This window comes from Limanda limanda, chromosome 6 (genome assembly GCF_963576545.1).
Source record: "Limanda limanda chromosome 6, fLimLim1.1, whole genome shotgun sequence".
NCBI classification, from domain to species: Eukaryota; Metazoa; Chordata; class Actinopteri; order Pleuronectiformes; family Pleuronectidae; genus Limanda; species Limanda limanda.
This window is the reverse complement of record NC_083641.1, coordinates 14,543,908-14,569,303: the sequence shown is the minus strand read 5'-3', so window position 1 is coordinate 14,569,303 and position 25,396 is coordinate 14,543,908. Positions and strand designations below refer to the sequence as shown.

Sequence of the window (25,396 nt, the reverse complement as noted above, 5' to 3'; positions counted from 1 at the left end):
TTGAGAGCAGAACTGATAATGTCTGAGCTTCTCGATATTGCAGTAATAATACCAGGTTTTCGTAACCATCCTTCGACTCATTGCAGGACCTGCAGGTCCCCCAGTCATACAGCCTTGCCAGAAACTATATTAGAAGCACAAGATCATTTCTCATTCAGTTACAGTCTATGAAATGAGGCTTTCTCCATATTATATCAATAATTTTGGTGCCATGCAAATTGCAACAAATAGAGGGAAGTTGGAGGAAAGCAATACTTTAATACTCTGAGGTTCCAGAAGAAAGAGCTTTAACCACTACACTATCTGTGAGGACGTGATAGGAAGGTCGAAGCAGGAGTTCAACAGGCAGCCAGAGTGATAGGGATGCCCTTTAGCTTAGACGGGGTAATCCAGCTTTCTGTCAAATGATGGAGAGTCTGCTGGGCTCTATAGGTTCAGTTCCAGGACCACTATTTTTCAAGCGTCACTGACTGTTAGCGCTGATCACAGATCAATCGACTGAGTTCCTTTCATTATATCATTCATCCTGATCTGAATGTTGAAACTGCTCCAACACTTGAGAAGTACCAGTTGTGGTTGACATTTTCTTGGGAGTGGGGGCCTTGCTGCTTATCTCCGTCTGGGCCTGTTGACAGTAACTGTACGAATCGTCTCGTGCCCAGAGCTCTGGTGTTTTATGTACTTTTATTCCTTAATTACTGAGCTAGACTCCTAAACCTAATCTTTATATGTCACCATAAGACACGTTAACTGTATCACAGTCCACCATGACAGCGCCAATTAACGACTGTTTGAACTCTGTCTTATCTAAAGATCATATACAAACAAATTTCCAACCCATCTCAATATTCCCCTCTGATAATCTCCAATCTCTCTTTCATATCCAAAGACATTAGGAGGCCGACGCTTCCTCTCCTGCTTTACTCAGGGACATATTTGATAACCATTAGATAGACCACAGAGGGCATTATCACATTCCCTCTAATATGTCTGGAACTGATTACCATTAGAGGAAGGAGCTGGCAGAGCCTTCCAAATCCTCTCTTCTATCGACATGTAGGAGATTTTGGCAGACCGACAGACAGAGAGCAAGCATGAAGTCACACCCTGGCAAATAACAGAAGAATGTGTTAACATCCCCATTGTCATTCCAAGGTTAAGCAGCACATTGACCATTATTCTGTGTTAAGACGATGTTTTAAAGTCATACAGCAGATGCTCCAATTTTGAGAGGTCATTTGAAAGAAAGCAAAGAAGAAGAAGCAACAGTTTCTGTACCATTAAGGTTTTGAATATCAAATGCATAACCTATTTCAAATGACATAATCTATTTATATAACGTTTTGTTTTTCTAAATTGCATGGTATTAATTAGTATCACATGCACAATGTGTTCTTATCACCATGCAGGACATTCAGTACACCGACATAGACTACATGGAGGAAAAGAAAGATTTCACCTACGACAAAGTAGGGTTCAGTGAGCTACCTCAGTTTGCTGACTACCTCCATGAGAAGGGGCAGAGATACATCCTCATCCTGGTAAGAAAACCTTTTTATCCGAAACATCTAACCTCTATGATAACAAATTTTTGGTAGTGAACTTTGTATCTCAGGGTGTGGTTAATACATGACATTACAGGGCAGCTGATTGTGATGATAGGCAAATGATTGTGACGATGGGTTGATATATCAATCCACCTTTCCATCCGTAATCTGCCATTTATCTGGTATCAGTCCTGTTGTGGTGGGAGCAGGTAGTCCAGATCTTCCTCCAGTACTTCCAGTATGTTCTGGGTCTATTCTCGTTGGTCTCCTACCAGTTAGATCTGCCCACAAAACCTCCAGTGGAGGGGGCCATGCAAGGGGTGGCAAATCTACTTCCCAAGGTGATAAAAGTTACAATAAGATGGCATCTCTGTCTCAACGTGAAGGAAGCAATTCATTAATTTCTGACACAGAACTATGGCCTCACACTTGGAGGTGCTGACCCATCCAAGCGGCTTTACACTCAGTTGCAAATCATCAAAAGTAGCAACAAGATATTTTTAGGCTTTCCAAACTGGATGTACAAGCTGGCAGCACTTTGAGATCCTGACCCTGAAGAAGTACAAAGCAGGAGTGGCCAATCCCGGCAGAGGCCAACACTTGATATGAATTCAAGCTATAATCAAGTTTCACAGCTTTTTATTCAGCTACACTAACTTATTGAATAGTTTATTACAACAATGTCAACTGTTTTGAAGACAGTCATGCTATGTAGTTTGCAATCAATGCAGTAAATTACAGTTCATCAACAGTTTTATCTTTCATTGAGTTTCTGTTCTCTCATATTAACACATGTGACTTTGTACCCAGGATCCTGCGGTAGCTACCAGTAAGCTATTAGGGAATAAACCATACGGCTCCTATGACCGTGGGACAGAGCAGAACGCTTGGGTATTTGAACAAGATGGGAAAACGCCTTTGTTGGGAGAGGTGAGTTGAATTTGACACACCTGCAGATAAAATGAGTGGGCCTTCATAAGGTTCTTATATACATTTAATCAAATACACAACACAAATACATACAATATAAAGATCAAACTCAACATTGACATGAAAATAATCAGTGCATGGCGACTACATTATGGTTAAGATAAGTGAGAGAAATCACTGAGGTTGTTTGCAATTTCACTTTTATGCAGTTTTTAAACAAAGCCATAGTTCTTGAAGAAATTAGATTTTACAAACACCCATGCCTTCTTAACCAATTGTATATATATACCATATTATATATATATTTATTTCATACATTTGCAACCCTATCCCTTTGTACTCAAAAACAAATGGACGTAAAATAATGATACTACTTTCTGTTTTTCACCTAAAAGATCTCGGCGTCAATTTGACTACAAAGACATGCCAACCTAGGGCATTGAGAAGATATAATTAAGTACACTGAAAGTTTACCCAGTAAAATCAGTCATTAAATATGGGGAAATGGAGGTTAGTCATTTATCTAGTGACATTAATGATTCAATGGGGTCAAATTCATCCTAAACGTAATAGGATGGTTAAATCAGTCGAGGTAGCTAGAGTTTTTCCAAACATGAAAACGTTGAGCCACATCACAATGTAGGTGAGACAAATATTCCTGCTGAATCCAAGTAGAACCTTGTTGATTTTATGACTCATGGAAATCCAACTGCGCTGAAGTTCGGCCACATGCTGTGCCATTGAGTGTTAGGGCATTTACATTCGAGAATTCAAAATGCAACATGACTGTAATATAGATGAACATGAATGTGTGTCCCAATAGAACCATAATATTCTCCCGATAGAAGTTCGACCCAGATGAGGGGTTTAAAAAGCTCCCCCCTGCAGAGAGCTGAACACAGGGGGGGTTAAAGTTTGTTGCTCCCGCGCTTTTATAGTGTTGCTTTTGATTACACACACGATTAGGTCCAGTCCCCTCTGTTAATCGCTTTTTCATGCTGTTTATAATGGGTCAAACATATGCATTGATTCCACGTTGGTGTTTAATCTTAAAATGTTCTGCATCAGTGCATCAGTGTGTATGTGTGCGTGTGTGTTTGTGTGTGTGTCTACATGCAAGAGGTGGAGAGAGCAAGTCTGTTTGACTGTGCATCTGTGTATTTCCATTCCTCTAAATGAGAAGCTAGTCTTGGTTTGTGCTTTATGTTGCCACGTGTGATTATAATTGATTCTCTTCCACCTGCCCCCCCTAACCATATCAAATCTTTGTGTGCCTGTTTTGAAAACACAAGGGCCTTTGCAAAATGACCTTTGCGGTAGCCGTGCCACTGATGCAGCGGCATGGCTGATATTTATTCTGCTTTTAAGACGGCTAATTGGTTGCAAAGATAAGAATAAAAGCCTTTTCTGTTGCCCCATATGTTTCAGCATACAAGTGAAATCATAGCAAGGACCTCACTCACACAGATCAGTTCCGAGCACCGAGGCAAAACTGGATGGGAGTAAACAGAGCAGCTTGGAGTAAAAAAAAAAAAAGGAGTTTGCAGGTTTAAAGGAAGGCATGACAAGACAGAAACAAGGCAGAGAAAAAGGCAGGTGCAGGCAGACAGACAGACAGACACAAATAATAGATTAGAGGGAAATACACAGGGAGACAGACTGGCTGTCTTTGGGAGCAGATTGGAGAGTGACAAGCTGGTACACAGGAAGTCAATGGGAGAGAGACACAGGAGACAAAAAGACAGATTATCAAGTAAAAACTAAAATAGGGACAGACAGGATACTTTGAAGAACAGGCAGAGGGGCAGATAGGGACAAGTTGGAGGAGGGAAACGGACAGGTAATGACATAGATATGCAGAGTAACAGAGACACAAGCATTAAAACAGCCAAATGGACGTAAAGATACAGGGTGAAAATGCTGCGAATGCTTGCACATTTGTTCAAAGTGTTTACTGGGCTGTCAGTATTGGTAAGCAGCTGGAGAGGTTAAAAAAGAAGGAAGACATGGCTGTAAAAAAGAAAAGTGGAAAATGTGCGGTATACTATCAATAATCCGTGACCTTGGAGTTCTGACTACCTGCCAAAAACATCTGCCTATAAATCTGTGTGCAAGTGTGTGTAAATATGTGTGTGCACACGTGAGCCTATATGAGCATGATTCATGTCTTAGCCTCAAACTGGGTTGTAAAGTTACTGGCAGTGGAAGTAAAGGTAAAAGATAGCTACAGTGGAGCAACCTTGAGACTTAATATGTATTGCGCTCGAAAGGCACATTCACAAACGTGCGTTTGCACACACTTACACACACACACATCTGTAGAAAAAATCCGCTTTTCTCCGTGGATTAATCATTTTTCTCAATACATGTCATTAAGGACGACTTCTAACACAGTCACGTCTAGAGATTTCTATTGCATTATCGATTTCGCCTCTCCTCTGTTCTCTTACTCAACTCATCTGTCTCTCTATCCCCTTTCTCCTTTGCCATCTCTGTCTCACACACACACACACACACACACGCACACACACGCACACCAATCCCACCCCCTCCCTCCCTTCATCTCACTTCTGTCCTCTTTTCATTGTCATTTCCACATTTCTAAGCGTTTTCTCTGACATTTCTTCTGTCAGTTTCTTCTGCGGAGCTCGCTACGCCTACGCCATCTTAGCTGATCATGCCCCTTCATGCTGTTTCACATGTAAAGTAGTGTGTAGGCTAGCTTCTTGTCTACACAAGGACAAGCTGTGTTGGATGCTTTTAAATAGAACTTTTAACGACATCCACTTGGCCAAAACAAAACCTGAAGTGAGTGCCTGTCAGCGAAGACGCTCTCGCAGGGATGCCAAACTAATGAGCTCAGAGTTTTATTTTCCGGAAACTGTTTAAAAAGTGCATGTAAACACGCCGCATCTAATTGTCTCTGCCTTTCAGGTGTGGCCGGGAGAGACAGTGTTCCCAGACTACACCAGCCAAAAGTGCATAGACTGGTGGGTTGATGAGTACGAGCGATTCTCCAGGGAGATCAAACACGATGCCCTCTGGATTGTAAGTACATTTTTCACATGCTAACCATAAATTCAGGAACTGATGTTATTCTGTAGCCAGCTGCCTGCGCACACGGGTGGCAGACTTGAATTTTGTCTGTGGCAATTACCTCACTGTGGTCTGAACAGTGAGCTCATTCACAAAAACAGGCTGAAATGTATGTTATACTGTTAATGATTTCTCAGCTGTAAGTTTGGATTGGGCTCACTCATTACTCTGGCTGTTTACTGCAGCCAGCACAATTCCCTGTCTCACTTCAAAAACCTCAGTCAGCCCAGGTCATTTTATCAACATGAGTCCAATCACCTGTATGAAATGATTGAAATGAATATGTCTCCTTTTCAGGATTTTAAGAGAAAAATGTTGACTTCACAACACAAGTTAGCCTATGGTGAAAGATTGTTATTAGAGATGAAACAGTGAGCATGTTGTATCATGATTATAATGACCAAAGTTACCACGTTTATCAGTATAACTGGGTTTTTTCTTAATTGTGCCAAAAGTAGCCAAACTTAATACAAATAATATTCCACCATACAACATCATACCAACTGTGCCACATCAACATTGAAGAGAGAGGCGTTTAGATTGTAAACCAACTGACTTCAGGTTCAACAATTTACTGAACCTCGCAAAAATATAAATAATGATGTCATATAGTTACACGGGTATATCCACTGGTTACACCGGTTAATCTTCTCAACTCTGGCTTTGAATTTGACCAATGTATAAACCAGTAACCATTTCATACCTCATTGTGATTATTAATAGAAATTTCTAACTCAAATTGACCTGTGATGAACTTTCAGGACATGAATGAGGTGGCCAATTTCAAGCAAGGATCGAATAAGGGCTGTGCCGATAACAAACTCAACTATCCTCCCTACACTCCAAGTAAGACATGTTATTTTCATGTTCTGAGTCGTGGTGATGCTCAATCTGTGTTGCTTGTAAACAGTTTAAGTTGCTATTGTGAATGCTTTGTCTTTGACCTTACAACACAGTTATCAATCAACAGTTAGGCCATAGTGCTAAGGTGACTGACCTACAATGAGATAGATATTGCCACAGTCCTGCTGCTCAAAAGCCCAAATGCTCAGCACAAGAAGATGAATTAGTCACAACGGATCATAAAGTAAGTTTAGGTCCAGAGGAAAACTCATCTAAAGTAGTGGGTCCCTGGTGAAGAATTCTGAAAATGACTCTTCTGCCACGTCTTTTATTCGGACTGTGTCTCAGACAGGAGGATCCTAACTGGGAAAGGCATGCTCCCCTGCCATCATTTTACTGTGCTCCTCCTTAGTCATCCTCTTCTCCCATTGCTCTCTTTGTCCCTCATTTCCTTATTGTTCCTACTTCCTATTGCAGTATATTTATCAACTTCTCTCTCGTTCTCTCCGTCTCTCCCCTTGCTGTCCTTCCCTCAACTGCACCCTTTATTTTGCATTCACTCCATACCTCCCCTCACCTCACCCTGTTTCTTTGCCTCATTCATCTTTTCTCTCACCCCCCAGAGATTCTGGATGAGGTGATGTACAGTAAGACTCTGTGTATGGATGCCAAGCAGGCCTGGGGGAACCACTATGATGTCCACAGCCTGTATGGCTACTCTATGGTGTTGGCGACTGAGAAGTGAGTGCATTCCCAATCGATGATAGAAGTAGTTTGGCCGGCTTGTGCAAGAGTATAGAGGCCAACTTGCTGCCAACGCTTCAGAGAAATGGGGCACTGGCAAAACCCAAGTTGCAAAGTGTGATGTGAAAACACAAACTCTTGGGAATCAAGTGTTGTTAGAGTCAGAGGTCCTGGGAACAGAATTATGCAGCTGACATGCAGAAGATCTGTAGGTTCGGTGCAGCGTGATGAATTATACCAGCTGCTAAATCATAGCTAGTGACTCTTGCAGACCATTTGCAACTTGGATCCCGAGTGATAAGTGAGGAAATATGTGTTAATGAGCCTGACTCCCAGGGTGAGAGAATGGATTTCTCATTTGGGTCTGGCGTTGAAACAGTATAAAGGTCCCATTAGTTACACAAACCTGCACAGGGGCTTTAGTATAACTAGAGGATGTAATCATTGGCATTCTGTGATAAAGCAGGTTCAAGTTTGTTCATGCTTCTTCTGAAGATACACAGGCAGGGTACCCGCCCTCCCCCTCAGGGTATGAAAAAACATTTGGAAAATAAGAATATGGGAAATCATCATATATCTCTCACGCGCGCACACACACACACACACACACACACACACACACACACACACACACACACACACCTACCTCTCTTCTGACTCTTCTAGGTGGAAACCCATACACACCACTTAAATGGTACAGAGCTATAAACCGCAGTCTTATAGAGGATTTACACAGTTTCCAAACTTCCAGCCATACATTTATTCCACACAAGGCTAAAGTTGGCAATAGTTGCAAATGTAATTCGCACTAATGCTGATGGTATGGGAAAGTGTAACAATTTGGAAGCAGCACACACCTTCACTAATGGGTGGTGCCAGGGGTAAGACTAATGAATGGTCAAAGTATTGATAACATTCAACTTTCCCAATAGGTTACACATCTCATGTCAGGAGGGGCTGCTTTGCTTCCCCTGCACCCGCTTACTGGGTTATTCTGCATCTATTTTGTGCTGATTCATTGCTGCCGTGAGCTTATAAATGTACCTCTGATGTAAAAAAGTTAATAAATAAATCATTGAATTTGAATAAAACGCAAGTGTAACTCTTCAGATGGTAACCTTTACTTGTCATAGCATAGTACATAGTCAGGAAAAGTTTCTTTCACAGTGATGTTATGACTTGCTTTATGTATTTCAATATGAGTGACATCTGCAAAAGGTTTTCATGACACTTTGCTCCAACGCATCCCAACAATATCCTATACAGGCAGAAAGTCATTCAACATTCATATGTTGCTTTTATGATGACACAAAAAAATGTGTATTCACAGTTATCAGTTAGATCTTTCCCAAAGTCTAATGAATATGTGTTACTGGATCCCGACTCTTGGATGTAAAAAGAAAAACATACACTGACTACAAAATAAAATCAGCTTGTGTTATTTATTGGATGTACAGAGGGACAATAGTATCTGTGACAGACTAAATGTATGCACAAAGAAAAACACAACATATAACTGGTTGCATGCACACAGGCAGAGGCCTAGACTTGCATTGGTGACAATATCAGCCGTGTGAAGTGGACTTGCTGACTCATTCCTTTGCCATTAAACCAAGCCCTTCGTCTCCTTTCTCTCTGTCCACTAATTGAAATGTATTATTGGCAGGAGACACATTTTGTAAACCTCATCAGGGTTTTGTATTGTCATGGAAATCAATGCCGCATCAATTTCCCTCATCAAACACAATACTGTACAATGGGAGAAGGAAAAGCACTACCAGCTCTGGCTGTGTCCCCATCTCATCTCATATCTCTTCATCTGGCTCCACTCTGTGAGCGTGTTTGTGCTCGTGGGTTTGATATACGTCTCTCCCTTGTGCCATTTAAATATCTCGCCTTCGCCTCCGAGGTCCATTTTTTTCTTAATGACCTCTTTCTCTCTCCATCGCTCCCCGACCCTATTCTGCATCTGTCCTCGCTGCTCCCCTCTCCCTCCCACAGAGCTCTGGCGAAAGTGTTCGGGGAAAACCGTACCCTGATGCTGACCCGCTCCTCCTTCCCAGGTGTGGGGAAATATTCGGGTCACTGGCTGGGGGACAATGGCGCCAACTGGAACGACATAAAATGGGCCATCCCCGGCATGCTCGAGTTCGGGCTCTTTGGCGTTCCCTATGTGAGTAGCAAGCCATCAGAGAAGGGCAGATACTGTTCATGTTCAGCTTAAATACAGAGAAAAGAAAAGAGAACTTTATTTACATGTTTGCCATGACAGGGCTTATTATTGGGATAGTTTCAAACATCAGCCGCAGATTTAAACATCACATCATAGCATTCAGTGTTAACATTGCTCTTTAGAACTATTTTGGAGCCTTTGTATTTGTAGAGTAAAGATCTGTTTGTTGTTTTTGGTGTGAATTTCTTAAATTGACACTGTAACAGTACATATTTTATTCTTTTTTAGGTTTTAGTTTTTTTTTTAAACTGACACATGAAAGCTCCATAAATTTTGGTGCATTTTTAGCAAATACCCATTGCCGTTGGTACTTAATACTTAAGACATCATCATTCAAAGAGATCTTAACATGCACTTCTGGCATTCACAAGTTTCCCCCTTTTGCCCCTTTAAATAGGATTCAGACACTTATTGAGATCCATGTTCAGGCGCAAGCATTAAGACTGAGGGGCAGGCAAGGGAACGAGATCCATTAATACATCTGAAAGAACAAGACCATGTTAACACACACACACACACACACACACACACACACACACACTAGAAAATGCACTGCACATTGCACATGTATATGAGTAGAGCACAGAGCGCAAACAGTGCACAGGAAACAACAGGGAGGGGGTCAAACAGATGCAATCCTCCGACTGTGCACGTCAGATGGTCTGATAGATGTCAAACTGATTTTAGGCTCTACGGCGCATACACACAAAGACACACACAGACACAGGCACACACAAAGAAAGGGAGTAAGCAGGAGAAATGGGATTTGGATCGATCCCCTCCCATTGAGTGTGTTGTAGAATGTGGCCGGTCGTAAACAATAGAAAGGAAGCAGTCTCCAAGGAGCGGCCTTTGACTGAAATCTCTTTCTTGGACTCCGCTGTGCAATAAATGTAAATAAAGATCACTGCCCACGTCTACTGGCTGCCTTGAACAAATTGATAAGACATCAAAAAAGACATTTTGAAAGTAAAATATACAAGATCATGTCAGTGGCCCCTATTTTTTACTGCTGAATAGGCTATTTATTGACCCAACACAATCAGTTGTTTGTTCTCTTTCTGACATTTGGAATATAGAGCTACTGTGGTCTATATTCACAAGACAATCTCAGACTAGAACACATGTTATCCCCTTTTCTCTATCTGAACTGGAATGCCAAGCGTATGATTCCAACACATTTGAAACAACATTTCAGACCCAGGCAGAAATGTACCGTTGTGGCTGAATGTCAAGCTGTCGTCCCTGAACGTGTTTCAGATTGGAGCTGACATCTGTGGATTCTTTGACGAACCCAGTGAAGAGTTGTGCCGTCGCTGGATGCAGGTGGGAGCCTTCTATCCCTTCAGTCGGAACCACAACGCTCAGGGCTATAAGGTACCGTGAAAGCATTTTCCTCTGTCATCTTCATATTACACTGTCAGTTTTAGATTTATGTATCCGATGGCCATTGTTTGGTCTAAAGCGCTGCAGGGTGTACCCTTTATTTCACAACACTGCATAGGTGTTATGACTCCCAGTGTTTAAAAATAGAAACTTCTTTCAGTATCCATGGAGATTGTCATCACACCAGCGCTGGCAGAGTTGTATTATAAAATAGGAGCAGCAGGACATCTGATTCGGGGTTTAACACCGGGGATGTTCGCTGCAGAAAATCATTACAGAGTCTCTGCTGTGGGTATTGGAACATTTGAGCCGGGAGTAAAACGCAGCTAAGAAGCTCAGTGCCAGACTGATACTCATCGAAGAGGGGTGACATTTTACACTTTAGTAAAACGATAATGTCAATGTTAAATTATGTCGAATTACCACAGTATGATGTGCCATATGGCTTCAGACCCTTAACAAACCTTTGAATTGGCACTGTTATCTCTTCTGCACTCGCCACCTCTTTAACTCCAACTGTGGCTTTGGCTGCTTGTGTAGCATCAGACTATTCAACTGTGGAGCTGCTCATCGTATCAAACCAAGTGAAATTTATGCTGAACTGTTTAGTTTTTATTTTTAAATGTTTGTTTTACTTCTAATGCTAAAAGAGAAAAGGCTTCAAAGTAGGACAAACCAATGAAACTAATGCTTTCCCTTATAACTACTCAAATAAACAGGAGGTGCTGGAATGTAGAAAACATTTCAAATCCAACAGAGTCAATCTTGTTCATCAGCTCATTAAAAATTTGCCTCTGGGGCAACAGCAAATATTTTGGGGCTTCCGGAGAAGCCTGCGTATATCCAGACCTTTCTCTCTTTCTCTCTCACCATTCTCTCATTCTCTCTTGCCATTTTAAAGTCCGGCTAGTTTATTTTACCACACGAGTTGAAAGTTTCTCTGCACAAAACACAGACACTGATACTTTTTGTAGGTGTTTTAGGTCCAGACGACATCGTGGCTAATCTTTATTAAACATCAAACTGCAAATGAATGCAGATACATTTAATAAAAACAATAGCCGTATGATTTCAGTCAATGTGTTCCAGCTTTGTTCTCTCTCCACAAGGACCAACCAAAGCCTGCTCAAATGTGATTGGTCATAAACTTGTAGAATACATATATGGATTAAACAGAGCCACCGGATTTGCTCTACACTCTGACACAGTAGTTTACAGAGCCAGAGTAAAAAAATACTGCACAATTTATGAATGTAATGTCACCTAAAACCTCACAAATGTACGTAGTTTCAAATGTCCTCAAGGAGAGTTACTTCCCTTGTGTTGGTCAGGCATGCAAAGGTTTTCAGCTCAAATTCATTCCTTGCACTTTTATTTAAAATTTAACCACAGCAAAAAAGTGTCATCCACCCCAATCCAATCCAACACATAATCACTTTTACCAGAGCCACATGCACATTTCTCAGGCAAGGTTCTTCATGTGACATTTCTATGCGCCTTACTGATGAAAAATAGCACAGCATTGAGGTTGTGGGGGGGGGGGTTAGAATGAATTGGTGGTGGGGCGGGGGGGTTTAGTTGCTGGAGAACAGGGACATGATGATGATGATGAATTTGAAGTACGATTTCCACTAAACGAGACAGCTAATGTGTGACCTTTGCTTTGCCCTAATCACGGCTCTCGTCACACAGCCATACAGGCCAGACCAAACACACACATACGCACGCACACACACGCACACAAAATCACACAGAGTTCTCATCACACTCCCAGAGGGGTTGAGGGCATAAATGATTAGCCAGATGAGAGGAACACGGCCTGTTAGGAGCTAATCACCCTTTCACTCTCCACTATCCACTGTCCCTTTCTCACACATTTTTCCTCCTTCATTTCTTTTTCTCAACTTTTCATTTGCACATTGTCTTCACAAAATCTGCCAAAGTAGTTCTGTGTTAAAGTTAATTTGTATTGCAATCATTATAAATAAAGGTTAAAATCCACTTGTTCATTATCAATAAATTTACAATGTTTTAAAATTAAAGTCCTCCAGCTTCCCATCCTCTTCACATCTGTCCTTCCTTTCGTTTCGAGTCAATCTTTCCATTTACCACAATATCCCTTCCTTCCCACTCACTCTCTCCTTCACCCCCCAATCTGCCTCTTTTTCTTTCCCCCTGTGAGTGAATGACAAATCTTTATTTGTTCTCCCCCTCCTTCCCTCTCATTTATCAATGCCATCTCTTTAATCCATCTTTCTGTCTCCAGCCCCAGGATCCAGCTTGGTTTGGCAATGGTTCAGCGCTGGTGGAGACCTCCAAACATTACCTGAGGATACGTTACACACTCCTGCCTTACCTCTACACACTCTTCTACAAAGCCCACACCACAGGAGAGACTGTTGTTCGTCCTGTCATGCACGAGTAAGTCACTCAAAGATATTACAAGTAAACTGTCAGACCCAAAATGAGGTGGTACAGCCTGATTTAGCAAAAATACTCTGCTTTTGCACTTGTCAGAGAGTATGAGATGAGGATTCTGCTGAGAGATCTGATCTATTTTTAGTAAAGCACATGTATGAACATCTACCTTAGTGAAATCAACAATGTTAAGTATCACCTGAGCGTAATGAGCAGTGTAGCAGTGAAAAGTGTGAGGTCACAACATCCACTTGCATTAATATGACTGGACATTAGTCGCTGCCCAGCTGTGAATTAGCCAATCGCGACAAAACATTTTGTAAACAGGTGTTGCTAACGTCAGCGCTCTGCTTGAAACATTCAGGGCGCTAACACACTTACCTTGTTTGGTCCGGACCTTTGGACATTTCAGTTTAGTCCGAACCAAAAGTGAACTGCAGTCAGGACCGATGTACCAAAATTCAATCTGACCAAAAGAGTCTCGGTACATATCCAACTGATCCATGGTTCAGATAATTTGCAGTATGAACATTTCAGACTAATTGCAGGAAGGTGAGACAGCATCAAGCAACAGAAGACGAAAAAGAAGTGAAGCAGCTTACAAATTGTTTGTAGTCATCGTCTCTGCTGATGTAGTTTGTACTATGAAGAGGTTCATTTAGCTGGTAGTAAAACCATTAATTACAATGGCAACAAATTAACTATTTGATCTGGCTCAAAGATGTTCATCATTCAAACTAAAATATTACTTTTTTCTTTATTCCATTTATTCAAAATTGTTTGCAAATACAAGAACATAAACGAACGCCCATCTAGGTACCATTCAGTCGTAGCCAATTTCGGTGATGATGACAGGACATATGCATTTCATACAAAAGTCTTTATTGCGCTCCCTAAATTGTGATATGAAGTCAAAACTAATCAAATAAAATATAATATAATGTATCAAAGACATGAACCTTGGTTCGGACCATGGTCTGGACTTTCAGATGTGAATCGGCCTCAGTCACAAGAACTCACTTCACCCTTCATAGTAATCAGTGTTGGGAAGGATACTTTCAAAACGTATTCCGTTACAGAATACAGAATACATGCACAAAAATGTAATCTGTAACGTATTCCATTACATTAACTAATCTGAGTAACGTATTCTGAATACTTGGAATACTTCCGGTTTGTATTGCATTTTTTAAGTGTATGATTGCGGCGTTGTTATAGTCAGTGGAGCAGCAGCAGTTTAAACTCTCTCTCCACCGATGCTGCGGGCCCGCTGGATGTCCGGCTCCCATCCACTCCCACCTCTGTGCGGGTCTCACCGGAGGCTGAACCCCCCCCTGCGCCAAGGCTGCCTCGCGCCGTGCAGCGATCGTTTCGGCGTCGGGTCTATTTTTTGCGCTTGACGCGAGCATATCGCTCCAGGAAACACACTGAAAAAGGATTTTAAACGATATTGATGACATATTTTATATGATATAAATGATAAAGCATGCATCCCATAGTTTGTATTCCCCTTCTGTTGTCCTGGAGTTTTAAATAAAGAGAGGGGGGGCGGAGAATACGTAATTTACCCTCGACACCCGACATTGAACGGAGCAAACAGCGGAGAAGTTCTTGAAGATGGATGACATTAAATTGGGACGCTGTTGCAGTTAATGTTGGAGCAACAAGTGACCATATGCTTTTATACTACTGGGTCAACGGGTGATATTATTTTAGCGTCGCTTCAGCGTCCGGTGTGAACCCTGCATGCCTCGCTGGTCTCCTGCAGAGCCATGACAGCGGAGCTCTGGGAGCGCAGGTCGGTCTTCTCTCACCAGGCGCTGGAAGGGCAGCTTGCGGATCAGCAGCTCCGTAGATTTCTGGTAGCGACGGAACTCTCTCAGAGCCAAGGTCCCGGGGCCTGTAACGGTCCCGAGCGGGTAGCGGTGAGGCTTCTTCACGCCGCCGGGGTCCGGGCGCTCTTACGGCAGCCCTGGTCTCCAGCTGCTTCCTGGGGGCTTTGCCTCCGGTGGATTTACGAGACAGTGATTAAACTCGTGAAACAGAGAAGTACCGTCATGTAATCCACTGATTTCAACAATGTAACTGTATTCTGAATACCATCTATTTAATTTGTAACTGTAACGGAATACAGTTACTCATAATTTGTATTCTAAATACGTAACGCCGTTACATGTATTCCGTTACTCCCCAACACTGATAGTAATACAGAGTTGGTGGAAAAGACTCGACTCTCAAAGAATCCAAGAGGTGGCGTAGATTCTACTGGGAGAGAGAGAGCTAATCCTCCAAAACAAAAACATATTGCTCGCTGCTCAATAAGATTTAGCCGGGAGTGCATTAGACAACAAGCATGTTGCAATTTCCCCTGAATAATAGTGAAACCCTTGTCATCTGAGAGGAGCTCATCCCTCACATGAACATGCTGCAGCATACTAACAGCAGCTGGAAGCAAGGGGAACGTTCTGGGAAGCGTAGTACGTGTTGCATTTCTCGTTAAACGCTTTGCAAAACCCGTCTTATTTGTGAAGTAGCGGAGACAGTGCACATCACATGCACATTTGCGTCACTCACCGCTCATTATATAGTCTTCTGTAGTGCTATCTGAATAATTAGTTAGGATGACAAGCTCACTGGAACCCACAATACACAGTGAAAAGAAGTTTACATCCAATAGTCACTTGCAGCGCAAAATATACCATTATGCTTTAAATATATTCAAGAAAAATGGAATGAGCAGCGAGTACTGTATGATGATAAAATAAAATTGCGCCATGTCTGAATAAAAAGAAATGAATTAAAAGCTTCAGATGTGACTTCATAAAAGGCAGCGGCAAATAGAAAAGTCTTGAGTAAAAGGAACGGAAAGTTGTAGCAGAGACTAAATACAACTATTTATACAATGTGGGAAAATGTACTCAGTGGAATATGTACTGAGTGATGTTGATATGGCACATCCTAAAGGTGCAGCTACAATGCAGTACTTACTGGCGTGGTGTTTTTCACTTTGCCTATGAGGTCACTATATAGTCCTCTACATAGAAGTCCCTTTCCAGGAGTGAATGAATACGTGATGTCAGACCCAACCCACTGGGGAAATAGTCTACAACAGAGGTCACTTTAAGACGGACCACGGTCTAGATCAGGGGAACAGATATAAGACAAAGACAAACGTAGAGAAACGTAGAGAAAGCAGCTGTTCAGTTGTGTACAAACTGTTTAAGACTGCTATGGGAAAGTTTTCAATTTATTCTCGTAAACTTTAAATTATATTCTCTTAATATTTCAACTTTATTCAAGTTAATTCACAAATTTAGCTTGAAGTATTGATTTAAATGTAGTAATTTTAAGACTTTATTCTCTAGAAGTCACAACTTTTACTCGTCCTTTTATTACTTTGAATTTGTAATATCTCAGCTTTAGTTCTGACCCTACAACTAAAGGAAAAAAAGGCTTTGGTAAATGTCTGAATCGACTGTGGTGACATTAAGAGCATCCCATCATCCAAATTATAGGCCATGAGCTTTATTGAACACTTAAGAGAGACACATTTTTATTATCAAATGAATTTATCCAAAGAATATATATGTTATGACTTAATGAGCAATGATGAAGGGTGTAATTGCCCCAAAGGCTGTCAGAGAACAGTTGTAAAGTGTACCGACATGGATTTACTGACTGAGAGAAGCAGGACAGAATGGCTTCATACAATCATTTCTAAATCAGGATTATTTTCATTTTCAAGGTTCTTCTCTGACAGCACCACCTGGAACATAGACCGGCAGTTCCTCTGGGGAAAACACCTGCTCATCACACCTGTACTGGACCCGGTCAGTCACAACACAAACCAAGAAAACTGTGCACACACACTTACACTATTACAGGCTTTGGTTGTATAATAACATCACGCATTGAATCATGTGTTATATAAAGTCCATTTAGAAACATATATGTAGAACATAGAATCATGTGTTTTGCAGATGATGCAGAAGAGATACGCACACACTCAGTCACACACACACACACACACACACAACCACACACACACACACACACACACATACACGAACACACCATGACCTCCACTGGGAAAACATGACATGAGATATTCTTTGTTGCCCTCCCCTCCGCTCGTCCCTCTTTCTTCTCGCTTTCATATCCTCCCTCTTTTCTCTCAGCTCTAATGAGAGCACTGACCTCATTACTTGCAGATTAGAAGTGTAGATAGAAGTGTGTATGTGTGTGTGTGTGTGTGTGTTTGAGAATATTTGTCTGCGTATGTGGGTCTATGCATGCTCCTGCGTGAATGTGTTAAAACGTGGGTTCCTGTTTCGTGCATGTGCAGCGATCGCCGTCATGTTAAAGTGGCCTGATTAATAAGCAATTTAGCACGGCCTCTCGTGGATTACAGAATAGTGGAATGCGAGTTGGATTGATAGCAGGGCTGAGGATTAAGTAACTTCAGTAAGTGTGCTGGTGGAAAAGTTTCTAATTGAAGAGGAGTGGGGACTATGCCTGTAGCACATGAGGGTTTGAGACGTCCAGATGGATGGCGAGTTTTCTGAATCAATAAAGACCAACGGGACAAATGCAAAGGGCAGTAAAGATTGCACCTAATATGGGTCCTTTGCAGGCTGGAGCACAGTGGTCATGTTAAAAGCTGGTATCAGTAAGGACCAATTGCTTATTTTCTCTCTCTTAAAAAAAGCAATGTCCCCTGTATCAAAGTGTCCTGACAATCGAATACAGTGAAAAGTCTGCTAACGAATTGCATCTCAGAGGAGGAAAGCTATGACCTTGCTTGTGATGGTGCAGAAATGCCACGAATGAATTGAGAGTTGGTTTAATTTGCTTAGGAATTAGATCGAACTATGTTGCACCACTGCTTTCTAAGCTCCTTGGCTGATGCCCTCAGTCCTACAGTTCTTAAATAATCAATCATGGCCCACTGTGACAGCTCTATGTTTCATTCAGCCACAATCACATGAAGATATGGAAACGCAAGCTATTTCTCTCTTTATGTTTGAAGGAGTTGAGTTTTAAAATCAGCCAACGCACCGTCCACGGAGAGCCTTGTACGCTTTCATGTAACATTTGCCCGCCTGTCTAGATTTTCAGGTCAAACCAAACCAAACCAGAAAACCAAAGATGCACCATGCTGCTTGATCGGTATTGACAAAACCCCATACTGATCTTCCACTCCTATTTCTGCACATACTAAAGTTTGTGGCAGGCAGAAAATAGCAAAAAGATACGAGTTAGCAAATTAAACTGTATCTGATAATAAATACCACTCTAATAGTGTAGTATAACAAATACAATCAGAACTGGGGTCTCCCATTGATACTAATTGTGTTACACTTAAAGGCTCATTTATGTGTCCTTTACATACAAAAAGTGTAACATATCTGTTTTAAACCATGGAACCGACACTGCCCACTTCCTTTACGTCGGGCGGGTTGTCATGCAATACAACCAATAGAGGGCAGTGAAGAGTTCAATGTTCTGAAAACCTGAATCATATAGTTTCTTCCCATCTCAAGTCTCTGCTCAAAAGTTCAAAACTCCTCCCTTGTGTCCTTCCTCTGTATCCGTAAGCTCTCAGAAGACGTGGATGAATACAGATGAAATGAACACAGAGTACGTGTGGAAGGCTCAGTTCTTTTCCGTATCTGACATTTTATACATAAATGGGCATTTAGGTTCACACTTTAACCTTCCTAAAAGACATTATAAATTGTATTCATGTCCAACATATAACTGTAAATTCTAATAGTACCTCATCTTATTGTTTATGTTGGAGCTTTTTTCCCAGGTTGTATAAAAATAACTTGGTATAACTTGGACATGGTATGTTTTTGATGTAGTAAACTTTTATCTGCTTTACGATTGTAAATAACAGTCCAAGGAGGCACAATGAGTTAATTTAAGAGGCATTTTGAACCTGAACTACCATCACTGATCTTATGCGGCTGAATATTCATCTTATTGCGGTGAAAGCGTGCTGCTGAGCTGTGGTGGAGTGTATTTGCACCAGGGTAGAGGGCAGGCGCTGAGAACAGAGTGCCTACTGTCCAGATGCAACAGGCCACATGAAGAGATAGTGTCACTAACTGTTGTGGGGTCACAGGCTGATCTTAAACAGCGCGTCACATCCTACCATCTCTTTCCTTTTTCATCATTCTCATCTCTCGGTGTCTCTGTCCATTTACCGCTCTGTCCGTCTTGCCTCTGCCTTTCTCTAATGATGCTCTCTCTCTCTCCATCATTCACATCAGTCGATTCCTTCACCTTGATCTCCTTGATGAACCGGGGAGATCTCCTGCTCTCTCTCTGTTTCTCTTTCTCTCTCTCTCTCTCGCTCTCTGTCATCCCCTCTGGTCTTCATCCCTGCTTCCACTCTTCCTCCACTTGCCCATTACTCCCCTTTCTTTTTTTAGCTTTCATCAGATGTTGGCTCCCTTATCTCATCTGCATTCTCTTAATCAGCCGCTGTCAAATCACCCTTGTGATCCCATTTCATTTCATCCCGTCTCTCTCTCGTTCACCCTCTCCCCGTCCCCGCGCCTGTCTCGGCCTCTCTCATCTGTCTCAGAAAGCATCTGATCATTCTGCCAGTGTGGATCTTTGGCCCACCTGATCAAACCTTACCTCATGGCTAGCTGGGCTACCGCGCTCTAAATGAGGATACGGGCCTCACGCCTTGTCCCTCTCAATCACAGTTAGCAGCCATGCTAAAGTCCCCAGTCCCTCCCCATTAGTCAGCGGGGTGAGTGATAGGCGCCGCGAGCAAATCAGACACCAGAAAACGAGCTATCGGGGAGCATCCATTTCCCCAGGCTGTCATCCCACAGGCTGTGCAGCGGTTGTGACAGGTGATCTGCCTAAAAACTCTAAATGTGCGCCCGAAAGACAAAGTTAGGTCATTTGATTTAGTCATTTATCATAGCAGTGAGTCTTGATCATATTTTTTATTGTTTGACATTTACTAAGCTCATATTTGGCTCTGTTTAATTATCTTTTCATCCCTATTCTCTTTCCCTGTTTGTTTTGCCTTGTCTTCCTGTCACCGCTCCGTCTTCCTCCCTGAGGCCTCAGAAGGCCACACAATAGGTCGTGCAGCTGAGTAGAGACAGACAGGAAGGGAGATGTTGGTGCCATAGGTGCTTTTGACAGACAGCCTCGGCCTACACAGCTGACATAGTGTGTTTTACTGTTTTGCTTTATATTATTTTTAGGAGGACCCGTAGCTGGTTCTCTGCTTAACTGGGTTCCCTGTGTTTATCTCCATCTCTCCCGCTGTTCTGCCCTGTCAGAGAGAGCAGGGGAGTGACAACGCTATCAGAGGCTCGCCGCTCATCTATTGATTGCTCCTGTCTGTCCTCCACCTTAAGCCATCAAAGCCCATCACCTATCAGTCGTCGCTCCGTGCTGTCTCTTCCGTCATCTGTTGCATCACAGCACTGTCGACCGAAATGTCACAAGGGCATTGAGGAAACTTTATATCAGATGATAGGCAGTTCTAAAATAACTTTTTCTTGATATGAACGTCTTATCTTCCACCTCTTTCTTATTAAGCTGCAGTGACTTATAGCTGCCAGACATATCTGTGTTTCCTCTTTGGTGTATTGTGTCTTCTCTCCTCATGTTCAGACTCATAAGATTAAAGTGTCTGCGTCGGTACAGTGAGCTAAAGCAGGTGCTGCCGAGTGCAAGCACAAATCAAACACAGGCTCGCTCCTGCACAAATCACAAAGCTGACACCTTTTGATGTTTGTTCCACAAATCAGAGGAATACAGTATGTGGCTGTGTCAAAAACAAATGTTTACAGCGTTGTTCTTGTTTTCTGCAGGGTGTGGACAAGGTGCGGGCTTATGTACCGGATGCTGTGTGGTATGACTATGAAACGGTAAGAATATTTCTAGCTTGTTTTAATGGGTAGATCAAGAAAGATGGCTTTTTGTATAGGTAAGAAAGATTACCTCTAAAGCACTTCCTTACGCCTTCACATGTGTCACAAAAGAAAATGGAATGGCACTCAGAGGGCAAACCTTTGTCATATCCCAACAGTCTTAGGAAACCACTTTGAAAATGACAGGATTCCGATTTTTATTAGATTCGTGCATTATTCCCTTGAGAATCTGTGAAAATGTCAAAAGACACTGAAAGAAAGAAATTTCACGATCCACCCCTGGATCGTGAAAATCTGCTCAAAGTATTTTTTTGTGTAATGCTACTGACAAACAAACAAGGGTGAAAACATAACCTCCTTGGCAGAGGCAATGATCAGTTGAGTGATTATTTTAATTATGATAATGGAATCTCTCATTGTAGATTTTTCTCACACTCACAGCAGACATTTCATCTCTTTTAGTTTAGATTGTCATTGAAATATTTTTTCATTAAGAAAAAATGAACTGACATACTAACATAAGCAAGGTTCTCAAGTCAAATCCGCACAGCATTTATGAATAGCATTTTGTCTGATGTCATAGAGGGCACTGTAAGAACAAATTTAATTCATAGTTTGATCGTATTTCATATATATTTTTACCCTATTTACGGATATTAAGGAGAAACATATAAGAAAACATTATCAAAACGAAGCAATCTGTTCAATCAATATCTCTCTGATACAGTCTTTACAAACAAGACACTATAGGTTAAATAGAGGTTATTGTATTGGAATACATATGATTATACAGGTGAACATAAATTAATTGATAACATCAATGTACAGTGATAAACAAAAATGGTTGCACAGGGGCTTATCAGCATTGTGTTTCATTAACACACACACACACACACAAAGAGCATGTATCACATGAAAGTCTTTGCCTGGAGTTCTTTGAGACTGAGAGACAAGAGCGATAAGGCAGAGCGAGGGAGAGGACAGAGATAGAGTAAAAGAGGGGACAGGGAAGAGAGGAGAGAGACTATCTCCCTGACACAGAGATAAAAGAGGTGTTGAGTTCCTTTGGGACCTTATTTGGGTGTCACAGTGGTGATGTAAAGCACCCAGTGATCAGATGAGCGATTAGATTGGTTGTCTTGCCACCGGCCCCTTGTCCCGCATGGTCCCCTGTGATTATCTGTGTAGGAGGATGGAAGGGTTGCAGGGAGTATTGATGTACTGAAAATGACCATGAAAAACAAGTTACAGAGCAGGAAGAAAATAATGGAAAAACAAAGGCAGGAAGGAATGAAAACAGATCCTAAAGAGGTTGAGGCAAGAGAAAGGAGGGAAACGAAGGACAGTACCCAAGATGGAGGAGAGAGGAAAAGCAGAGAGGAGATGAAATGATGGGGATGATGGTTACTGTACATAGACGAGTGGGAAGAGGGGAAGTTTGGCCCGGAGGAAAAAGGAGAAGAAGAGAAGACAAGAGAAGACCTCCTTCGGGCAGACAATGAGGGGGTGATAAGATCTGAAATTGCTTATAGACGCTTGGCTAACTCCAGCCCACACAGACGCCCATACTCCACTGTAGTGCAGGAAACAGTGCACACACACACACACAAAAGGAAAATGGGAGAAAAAAGAATTAGAACACCACACCAAGGATAACAGGAGGTAGAGAGGGAAGTAGGCAGAAGAAGAATGAGAGGAGATAGAGAGAAGTGAGTTTTAAATTATTTTAGGCCAGTCGGAGGATTCAGTCCCCACGGGATCAGAAATTAACTGTGCTCTGTGGGGGCTGCCAGAGAAACGAGTGGAAGGGACACAGAGAAAAAGAGACAGAGCAAGGAAGAAAGTAGGGGAGACATTTGTCTGCTCCTCTTGAATAAATAGTTCAACCTGCATATTATATTGCATATATTGTGTATATAATATCATAAAGCAAAATGTTGTGTCCTGTGGTACAATGTTCCTGCACAGGCCTAAAATAATGTACCCAAAATGTAAAGGTCACAGTTCTTAAAGATTATTTATTTTTTATTTTATGAATTTTTTCATAAAATAAGTAGCTGAGAAAGATACTTACAAGTCTGGTACAGACAAAAATAAAGTTCAAATTCCTTTCCTCGTTCTTTATTTATTCAGGGTCTGTCACAGAGCAGAGCTCACCCTCACATTGCTGCCCTTTCAAATAAACCAAGTCAAGCTATACTACACAAGGTGTTGAGTATAAAGTGTAAAGATCAGAATTGTTACATTTAAATATAGCTCAAACACAAGAGAAATGACTTACAAATACTATTGGAAGACACAATATCAGTACAGGTTAGTACAAAAGTAACATTTATTATGTAAACCACTGCTTCAACTATTCTAGGGTAAATAAAATGTATATTTTAAGGGATTCCCGAGGATTTTTTGCAGATATGACGAGCATAATATGCACTTGTTTTTCAATTGAAGTCATATATTGTAATTTATTAATACATATTTGTGAGGTAGTAGAGTTCCCCATATCTCTGTGTCTCAAAAGTGAAGATAAATGGAACAGCAGCTCAGCGTTATGAATTAAAAGACGACAGTGTTGTTCCCCTTCACATGGTGAGTGATGTCCAGCCTACCTTCCCACACAGGATGAGATGATGGGTTCTAAATCTGTCACCGGTCATAAATCTTACAGCCGTGAGAGACGGCACCGAGTGACAGGGGGGTGTGGGCAGCCGCGTAAATTTCATCTGCATAGTCGAGCGCTGATAAATACGTTGCCCGTACCATCTGCATTCGACCAATAAAAGAGATAGACTGCTTCTTCCTCTAAATAGAAACTTTCAAATTTCATTTTAAGCTTATCACTTCCATCTAACCATGGACCCATTTTTTACTTAGAGTGTCTGATATTGTACTAATTAGTTGATAAGCTAAAACAATGAAACCTAATTTAACAACTTAGGCAATCAGATTCAAATTTTTGCTAATCAGGGGGGAAACAAAAGCCATCAGTGACATCTAGGTTTACTATTCATACGCTGGAACTCTCACATTAGCATAGTATCCTATACCCAGTGTGTTTGGTAAGCAGGTTTTCAGACTCAGACTTATAACATATTCATAATCGCAATTCACTGTTTTCCCTGCTTTTCTGCTTCAGAGGAAGCTTCAGATTTTCACGCAGAACCATTGTCAATATTTTCAAAGTCAGGCGTGTGCAACTTTATGACCACTGCCTTTTTTCTGAAGGGGGTGTGTTACAGATGTGTTACAGATGTGTTACAGTTTTTGCCCACAGAGATTCATGCAGAGAATTTTTTGGTGTGTTTAAATGAATTAATATGTGTATATCTTACCCATCAGATGGAACAATTGGCAGACCGTAAGATGCATGTTGATATGTATCTGCCGGGTGACAAGCTTGGTTTACACATCAGAGGTGGTGCGATCCTCCCCACACAGGAACCTGAAGTCACCACCACAGACAGGTATATATACACACACACCCGCACACACACACACACACACACACTCACCTAATGAATTCCCTAGCCCCTTAACCTAACTTAAGCCATCACAACTCAATCCCTGATGCTGTCTTCACACCAAACACAAAGCAAATGTTTGGTTGCAGAATCATTTGTATTTACTTGTGGTGCTTACGCAAAGAAAGCAAGTAAGCTTTTTTTTTTTTGTTCAAATATTTAAACTCAAGCAAAGTTTGCATCTCTTTGCGTCTTTACACTGCTATTGTATGTAATCTCATAGCTCGAAAAATGTGTTTCCCATTTGGTTCGAACAACCTATTTCCATAACCCTCACCCTAACCTAAACCTGTTTCTAACCTGTACCCTTAAAGCAAGTCTTAACCCTCAAACACCTCTTGGTTTAGGCCCAAAATGCTCCCAACAAAGAATCCATACAAGTACAAACACAGTTATATATACAATATGTTCAGAGATTTCAATGAGCTTTACCAAACAGTAATAACGAAAAAGTGTCTACGTACATATTTTGTCATTCACATGCACCTGTTTGCACAGATTAGTAGCCATTTGATTCATATAATTGTAGTCGGCGAAACCCCATGGGCTTGATCGTCGCTCTTGATGACAACAACAAGGCAGCTGGGGAGCTATTCTGGGATGATGGAGATTCCCGAGGTATTGTTGCCTTTTCTCATTTTAGCCAGTTTGTGTGTGTGTATGTGTGTGTGAGACAGGATAATCTGCATCTTGTTATTACCGCTCATTGCAGGTGTTCTTTTATGAGCATCAAATGGAAGCACTTAACTCGTCAAACGCGCAGAA

General features: G+C 41.6%; 1 protein-coding gene across 1 annotated transcript in view; it reads left to right on the top strand.

The window, feature by feature from the left end:
- Positions 1-25,396, top strand: part of si (sucrase-isomaltase) — a 68,575-nt gene that overhangs the window by 8,667 nt on the left and 34,512 nt on the right. The window contains exons 10-21 of the mRNA XM_061072760.1: positions 1,410-1,541; positions 2,358-2,477; positions 5,412-5,525; positions 6,335-6,419; positions 7,040-7,157; positions 9,162-9,333; positions 10,654-10,770; positions 13,046-13,200; positions 16,943-17,027; positions 21,051-21,107; positions 24,450-24,574; positions 25,161-25,249. Of these exons, the coding sequence (XP_060928743.1) occupies positions 1,410-1,541; positions 2,358-2,477; positions 5,412-5,525; positions 6,335-6,419; positions 7,040-7,157; positions 9,162-9,333; positions 10,654-10,770; positions 13,046-13,200; positions 16,943-17,027; positions 21,051-21,107; positions 24,450-24,574; positions 25,161-25,249 (1,369 nt within the window). The remainder of the gene's footprint in view (positions 1-1,409; positions 1,542-2,357; positions 2,478-5,411; positions 5,526-6,334; positions 6,420-7,039; positions 7,158-9,161; positions 9,334-10,653; positions 10,771-13,045; positions 13,201-16,942; positions 17,028-21,050; positions 21,108-24,449; positions 24,575-25,160; positions 25,250-25,396) is intronic.